The 9,130-nt window shown below is 33.7% G+C and overlaps 1 protein-coding gene across 1 annotated transcript in view; it reads right to left on the bottom strand.

The window, feature by feature from the left end:
* Positions 1 to 261: 261 nt before the first annotated feature.
* LOC145670976 (uncharacterized) overlaps positions 262 to 9,130 on the bottom strand; it is a 79,785-nt gene continuing 70,916 nt past the window's right edge. Inside the window, exon 7 of the mRNA XM_081739596.1 lies at positions 262 to 4,302. Coding sequence (XP_081595722.1) covers positions 388 to 4,302 — 3,915 coding nt within the window. The 3' untranslated portion in view covers positions 262 to 387. The remainder of the gene's footprint in view (positions 4,303 to 9,130) is intronic.

Below are 9,130 nucleotides of genomic sequence, written 5' to 3'. Positions count from 1 at the left end.
ACATCAATAAGTAGTATGGTTCTCGTATGGTCATCATACATCAATTTTTAAGTTTACAAAGAAATTCGTTTTCCTTGTACAGTATTTTTGTTGTTGTTGTTGTTAAACGCTCATAAAATTGTAGAAAAAATGTCAAGTTAAAGCGGTATGTTATGAACTTATGTCTGTATACTTTCAAGTAAATGTTCTTGTTTTTATGTGGAACTACTTTATTACAATCACGGAATAAATTAAGATTACAAGTGCTCTAAATAAATTTATTAGTTATAAAATTTTACTTATAATACACTTTCATATAAATATCACGAACAACAAGTATCATACATAGTTAACATAAACACAGGTACTTTGAATTATTATATTCTTTGACGTCATATTTTTGACTGTTTAGTTATTGATACGTTCCTCTGCCTGTGGGATATTAACCAATGAAGATGCAGGACTGACATGTTTTCTCTTAACACTAGAGTAAGTTCTTTGTATAAATAAGATCCACATATTTCTGGTAGTCCTATCAAATAAAATAAAGAAAATAAACAAAATGAATCCTTGTAGCGAAGCTGTCATACAGAATAAATACGAAAATAATAATGTAACTTCGCCTACTGCCATGATGCCAAAAATCCACGTGAGTCCGAGAAGAAAGAACAAAAGAACATATAATCTAAATTGACGAACTGCTACATTGTACTCGCTCTGATTTTTACGTAAATCAGAATTAGGTTTCCTGCATAGTACATAAACAATTGTTAAAAATATAGAAAGGTTTACAATAAGGGTAAGAACTATTGGGAGTAAAACAGCCAAATAAAATCCTAAATCAACAGGATAGCAAAATGTACTGTACTCATTCTTATACAATGTTGGATCAACACATAACAATCCAAGGACAGGAATTATGGGAAAGCCCCAACCGAAAATAGAAACTTTGAGCAAAAATTTTGACGATCTCCCGCGAGAGTACACACGAACAAACCTGTAATATTGAAGAACTCCAATAATAAGCATCCAGCAAAATGAGGACACAACAATATAGTGTAAAAGTGCTCCAAGAACAATACACGTTGTATCATTTTCAATACCTGAATCCATAGCAACAGCAAGAAATAAAATTATTTCAGCACCAAGAACAGCTGTTAGGCTAAGAAGAATTTTACTACCCAGTCGAAATCGCCACTGTTTGAATGTGATTGCTGTTACAAAAATCCCAACGACACCCATCAGAGACAATATGCAACCTAAAATTGTGAAAGCCTTCAACATGGATATATGATGCTCAGGTATTGGGGTTTCTGGGTATTGGGGTAAATTGATGAGTTGAGCAAAGTGAGTCAGATGAGCACAAACACATACATCCAGACCCTGAGAAACATTTCCGGTGTAAAAACAACCCTCATTAGACCAGTTGCCATGTCCATTGTTTAACTCAAAGTCCCAATATACACAATTTTTTTCATTGGTCGGTTTACTGGTGTTATGGAATGGTTTAAACAAAATCGGAATCGGTTTGGGTAAGTTAGAAGATTCACGTATTCCTGGGATAGACACGCCTATTATTCTACTATTAACAAACATATTCTCGTCAGTTTTATTTGTACGTTGTGACTGATTATCGAACACTTTAAATGGCACGTCGTTGTAGTACAGAGAAATTACTATTCTAATCCGCTCATTATCCTTGAAGTCAAAATCTTGTGGTAAAAAGACGGCAACCTCAGGTTTTAAATCTAACAGTTGTTCTGATGTGTTAATGGACTTCAAAGCAACTAAAGAATACGACGAAAGATCATTTTCTTGGTGAGCGGATGTTGTGTTCCGTACAAGTGCTACTCCAGTTAACTTCTCAGATGTGATATCCGATACGAGAATAGCTACATTCTGCTTAATTACTTGGAGACTACCACCATAGTTATCTAAATTTGTGCGACGAAGAATGGATTCGAAACTGTCCAAGACCATATTGGAAACATTCAACTGTTTCTGAGCAGTAAGCACACGCTCCTTTCTAACTTTTAGAATATTGTTAAGAATCGTAACCACGGTCTCTACAGACTTTTGAGCATTAAGCGAGTGTGAATCTTTATCTATTTTATCAAGTATTAATGCAGCGTAGTAGAGATCAATCGGAGTTATTTCTTCATATTTTGATGTAAGATCAGAAAGATTTTGAACTAGATCATTGTATGTAGTTTGATTTAGATAATACAAGGCATGTAAATTATGTGTTAATTCAGATGGCGATGTTTTACAGAAACCAGAAGGCACGTCCCAATAACCACCATATGTAAAGTTCCCTTGGCAAGTTCTTGTAACTGGCGTTCCAGTTGAATCTATACATAACTGGACAGGTGTAACGGTTGATCCTATCCACGTATAGTTCCAATCTAAATATCCGTTTGGTGCATTAATTTCTGATTTTTCCATAGGTAAACATCCTTGTACGTTACGTACTGAAACAAGGACATAAGGTATTCCGTCTCTCTGAATTTTTCTTACGATAGCATCAAAAAGACGAAAATATGCTTCTTTTCCGGTCCATTTATCATACGATCTATTTAACCATACATGAAACAAAAATGTAACAGTTCCGTTTCTTATATCTAATATCCGTTTCATAATAAAATCACTCCGAATCCATAAATTTTTTTCAAGTTTGTTTAGAACATTCTTGTATATTGAAGAATATGTGGGCTCACATTCATCTACCCAACATCTGTCCTTTCCGTTTAAAGTTACTGCAAATCCATGTTGCTTCTTAACAACTAAAACTTTCCTTGTCGTTACACGTTGGAAATCTGATATGTGAAACCCTTCACACCAATAGTACCCTGTACCATCTTTGGGTTTAAATTTAAAAACGGTTTTCCGTACTTGTAATGTTATGGCTTTGATATTGTCATTATTGAATCCTACAAGATCCGACTTAGTCCACCGTCTGTCCTCAACATATTTGTTTATATCTAATTTCGCAATTCCTTCTTCAGTGTCATCTGTGAAGCAAAATACCTCTGGATATTTGGTAGATGGTTTCCACAAACCATGAAGTCCGTAAACAATCAACAACAACATATCCTCGTCCGAATTGTATTTGAGAATAAGTCGTGTTTCAGGAAAGTTTATTTTACGTTCACAAATAACACAATCCAAAAAATCTTTTTCTGACAGCATAATCCAGGAGCCATTGGGAAATATTGCTCCTTTGTTCAGCGAAAAATTTACATTATTTGCCCAATTTACATATTTAAGTTGATCTCCTGATGTAGACCAATAAATTATCCCATTTTCATGTCTCTCAAGGCCAAACCAACAGGGCTTCTGTTTGTCTTTGTTCCTAGCTTCTTGTGCTAGAAATGTGTAAAACTTATTCAGATATGGCGAGGAAATTTCCATTAATGATGATCCTTCTGGGCAGTACTCTGTAGCTCTGTCCCATGGTACATATTCTTTTAACTCTTTGTATATATAACACTTACTACTCTGTTCAAAGTAGCTACTAGTATAGAAGCCTTTGGGACAATGCCCTTCAATTAGCATATCTTCATCAAGGTGCAACAAACATAGGGCAGGCTTAGATGCTTGACAGTCGTCCATTTTGAGAGTAGGCTCAAGTTTACCAGAAACAGACATTACGAGACAATCTCGATCCAACCTTGGTTCCGCTCCAGCCCACGGTACAAAAGCATGATCCTTTAGTTCTTTGTACGGAACTCCAAACGTATTTCGATCACCAGGTAACATTTTCAATATAGGACCATACGGAAAAGCTCGCCGCGCTTCTAACCATATGGATTGTATACGTAGAACTTTTAGTTCCTTCAGTATCTCTTTGAAAATGTATTCACTGTTGTTTACAAGATCAAAGATGTCTAGAACACTATAAGAAGACCCTGATTTCTGACACTCTTTAATTGTCTCATACCATGAACCAAAATCAGTAATCAAAATGCATATATTAGATATGTTTCGAAAGGGATGTGGACATTTATTGGTACCAGCAAAACTTGGTTGAACGTAATAACAAGATGGATGCCAAGTAACTGATCCAGATTCATTACTGAACACTTTTGATGGATTCCATAAAGCCCCCATTGTTTTATGCAGACTGCACTTTCTGGTAATTAAAGAATAACTCTCGGTAAGACAGAGAGGTTCAGCAGAAATTTGGTTGAGAGAGATTGGATGTCGAATCCAACTGACAGTAGCTGTTTCATTAATCCTGGAGTTTATTACTTTAAACGATTCCTCAGGACATTCGTCTATAAATTTCAAATCGCTACGGTTTTGAATAGCTTTTTGCATCACCTGAAAAGAGAGGAGAAAAAATGTACAAATTAAATATTATTGAAATAAAGCCATAGATATGTAAAGAAGTATTTTAATTGTATTTTTTTTACATAGTACTAGTAGTGTATGGAAAATGGTAAAAAATATACTGAAACTTATAGTTAAACTTGAGGGAAATCTAGTACTGAGCAGTGACATAATCAGAGTTCAGTGTTTGTTGCATTCCTCAGCAGTGCCGTGCTGTGGGAGGGGGCGAGCGGGGCGACGGTCCGGGCGCCGAAGTAAGGAGGCGCAAAATTCAGGAGAAAAAAGAAAAGAAAAGAAGGAAAGAAAAAAGAGAGGAAAAATTACTTGGAATATCACTAGTATATACTTAAATCCTCTTCCTGCTTTAGGAAGTGCTCCGATAATATTACTCATGTTGCGAAAATGCGTTTGTACATGTACACTCATGTCCAAAATGATTGTCGCACATCTATAACTGTCTTCTGTAAGAATATAAGTTGATAATATTTTGCAGGGTACTTTTAATACTGATATTATGTGTATAATCGGGAAATGTATATTTGTGGTAAATTTTATAGGAAAAGAATTATAAATACGAAAATTATAATGAGTAAAATAAAATGTTGCTAAATGGATAAGAAAATTTTATTTTCGTTTTATTGTTCTTATTTACTTCTCTTTCGACATGAAATTTGTCACATACATGTCTTTGCCGATTATACACATACCAACATTATAAGAAATACCGGGCGAATTCGTTATCAAATTATATTCCTAGAACAACATGGGAGATAGACATGACTTCTGGAAGTCCGAAGTCCTGTCATCTCTGAATACAGGGTATGTTAAACTCTACTAATAAAGGGAATCTAGGAAGTCCGGTTTCCTTTAAAGAAGTGATAGCACTTATAAGTAGAAAATTTACTTGTTAATTTCTGTAGCAGTTATTTTTCTTATTCTTTTATTTTATTTTCATTAATATTTTGTATATTGTTATTTTATAATTTAATATGTTTATGTATATTCTTTAATATATTGGATACATCCAATATATTAATTTTCTTCTTTAAATAAATAAATAAATAAAAAAACATATTTATAGATATGGGACAATAATTTTGGACATGAGTGTACATATATAAAATGGAAGGAAAAAAGTAATAAAAAGTGCTCAAAATCAAGGAAAAGCAGGGTTATTTTTGAAAATTTTCTTATGGTTCACGCCAGCCATGGTGGCACTTCGCGGCTGGTCTGTCGACTTGAGTCATATGTACGTGGGCGCCATCGTATACTCTCGTCCCGGGCGCTGATTTTCCACAACACGGCGCTGTTCCTCAGGCCTGAGAATAACTTCATGGCATCTTGAAATTACTTTATGAAGGCAATCTGTTGTTTTGTAGATAATTTGGATTAAGATTTTTCTGCTTTAAACGAACAGCAGCTATAAAAAGGGATGTAATGGGGAGTATACCAACTAAATATTTTTATTAGCCAGCATATACTCACCTTAAATTTACGAAATATCGAGTGTATATAGAGATGGGTATACGCTTTATTTTTGAAAACAATCGAGTATGTATCTTCCAAAAATTTTAGTGTTTCATCACTGGATACAAATCTTAAATTGTATTAAACAGTAAAATCTCTTGTAACCGACAACAAAGAGGCTTAGAAGTTTCTAGATGCAAGAGTTTGCCGGATAATTTGACATATACTATATACAACACTGGTATTTAATGGATATACAGGATATAACATCCAATTTTATATTTCCCAATCAATTTTATATTCCCACTCCATATCCTGTCTGCTAGTCTCTTCAAGTTTCTGTAGGAACTATAGAGAGATCTGGGGGTTTACCTAGAGAGTTGGAACTGTATTTTGATCTATCATGCAAGACTTTATGAGACATTAAATAATAAACGATCCGTTATAGTTTAAAACTAGGGAGTTTCCTTTCTCATTGTAAAACTATGATAAACTTCCAAACTGTGAGCTTATAGTTACTATTAATGATATAATAAATAAATAAGAAAAAGCCAGGAAATTTTAGGTATTACAAATGATCTAATAAATAAGTAAGGAATAATCTTTAATTTAGTCAGGAAGGAAGCTATGTTATTCAGACAGCGAAGAAAGTTCCGTAGGAGCTATAGAGATCTGGAGGTTTACCTACGTGCTTGCAATTGTATTTTAAATTATCGTAAATTATCCTTACATGTTCCAAAGGTTTGACTGCAATCATTATTATTTTAATAATTTTCTATCCCCTTATTTTGGCTAATATTGCTAAACACGTTTGAAATTTACGAACAAAATCTTAATGTTTAGGAATTTTGTTCTATATAAAATTTTGGAAATCGTGCTAAAATGAATTAAATTTAAATTTAAATTTTGTTTTCCCTTTGCAATTTAAAAGCAATTTCACGGTTCTTTTTTTTTTTTTTTAATTTCAGCAGGTATTGATAGTCTTTCTCGTCTCTAAGGAAGAATTTGGGAATCGTTGGTCTATTGGAGTTACTAAAAAAGAATATGGAACATTAGTGCAGAAGCTTGAGCACCCATTAAGAAACTTAAAAATCGTCGCCTATGTCATAGAGCATTCAGTTGGACATGACTGGAATACAGGGTTAAAAGAGAAGATAGAACATATTGTTGCTATACTGAATTCACACACACACACACACACACACACACACATATATATATATATATATATATATATATATATATATATATATATATATATATATATATATATATATATATATGTATACATTTCTCGTTATCTCTTACCATTTTTGATCGATTGAGACATACAGTAACCGGAGATTATAGTAGATTTCCACCACTTCAGTAGAGTCATACGGGTAGGCATGAAACATTCTTAAGGCGGCGAATTCTTTATAAAAAGCAATTCTGACTATCTATTGCTATTTTTATTTCTGCTGATCAATGTTAAAACCGCAAATGATTGATTTCTACCACTTTCAGCCTGAATAGATGGTAAATAAATAGATAAATAAATAAATAAATAAATAAAAATAAAATAAAAAATATAGAAATGGAATCTATTCTTGAGACACTGAACCTATATTAGAAACTACTTTCCGCTTTCTCTTATTCTTTTTGTTCTGATTCCTGTAGTCAGATAGACGGACGAACGGACAGATGAATGGGCATACCCGTTCTATAAGACCTTCTGTTATTTATACATAGCATAGTTTGTAAGTCCAAAAGATTACCCTATATTGAATATATAAACTAAAAGAGAGAGAGAAAAAAAAATAGATTTTGAGTAAAAGTAGACTCTGAGTAAAAGCTTTCGCTAATGCTTCATCAGACAGAATATGGCGTGGTAAAAATGCAAAGAAAACAATTACTAAAGAAAAGAATAGTAGTCAATGAAAATCATATTAATTCCCAGACTCAGAAATCTTGAAATGAAATCTTTGAGTTTAACGTCCCACGATTATGCTCTTTAGGCTAAGGGAGATGGTTGATTAAGGCAAGTAAATAATGACGGAAGAATTGATGGAATGAGAAAGTGAGAGTAAACGGAGGTACCCCGATGAAGCCCACGGGCACGATGTTGTCCATCACAAATTTACTTGTCCGGGGGTCGAATCAGGGACCTCACGCACCAGAAGCAAGCGCTCTTCCACTGAGCCACCGTGCCCCTTCCCTCTCCAGATTCAATTACACAGTTTTCCTAGTTAGATTTAGTCGAAGACGATATTCACATAACGAGTTTGTTTCTAAAAGTAAATGTACGACCACTAATAGGGAAAAAAGGATCTATATATAACAGTAATGAATAAAAATGAATAAAACATAAAAAGTACAAGGTATATAAAGCATTTTTATTTTCTTTTAATAGCAATCAGCGACAATGTGGTTTGAGGATAGTGTCGTTAAAATGTCCTCTTCCGCTTTGGTGGGTGGAATGGATTTAAAAGTTCCAATTTTGCTGCACCAATTTTGCACAAATTTTGAGTAATAAATTCGGAATGTGCACTCAATGTTCTCTTTCAGTTCACGAATTCTTTGTGGGTTATCCTCATAGACCTGATACTTGGCAACCCCATAGTAAATAATCCAAAGGAAAGAGACCACATGATTTGGATAGCGAGTTTATATCACCATTCTCGACAGAACGAATCCGGAAATCGTCTCGTATAGTAAGTCCCGAGTAATTCATTCTATTTGCAGAATCAAAAACATATATATAAACATTAAGAGACGACACCTTTAGGAAAAAACTACAAAAACTACAAAAATATTTTTAAAAACTACAAAAAAAAAAAACACTTTTTTCTTAGTGGGTCTTCCCTCTAAAAAGATGCCTATAAAAGAAGACGACGAGACGAAAAAACTATCAGTTTGAAGATGATCGCTTACCTACTATAAACCTTTTCCGAGGCCGCTATGGGCTACAGAAATTTCTTTTAATACCAACTATTGAGGCTGCTGTGAGCTACGGAGTAATTCCGATCTTTGTCTGAGGCTGCTGTGGGCTAAGACAATTATCCTATTCCGAGGCCATGTTGTGTGTTGAGGAAACATTGAAGTTATTGTATATTGAAAACATTTTAGAGAAAATACTTACAAGAACTTTGTAATTTTTTTAAATAAAACAATTATTATTTTTTAAATAAAAGATGAAGGGTTAAGCTCCGTTTTACATTATTTAAAGACTCTACCAAACCAAACATTGCTGTATTTACTTAAAGACTGCTCTCGTTAACACACTGAAATCAGAGACATTTATTTATTTCAACTTGCTTATTTAATTTATTTATTCATTTCACTGTGCCCAGATTTTTTAATCCAGGATGAG

This window comes from Thermobia domestica, chromosome 15 (genome assembly GCF_964235325.1).
Source record: "Thermobia domestica chromosome 15, izTheDome1.hap1.1, whole genome shotgun sequence".
Classification (NCBI taxonomy): domain Eukaryota; kingdom Metazoa; phylum Arthropoda; class Insecta; order Zygentoma; family Lepismatidae; genus Thermobia; species Thermobia domestica.
Note: the sequence above shows the minus strand (reverse complement) of the source record. Positions and strands in the feature narration are given on the sequence as shown.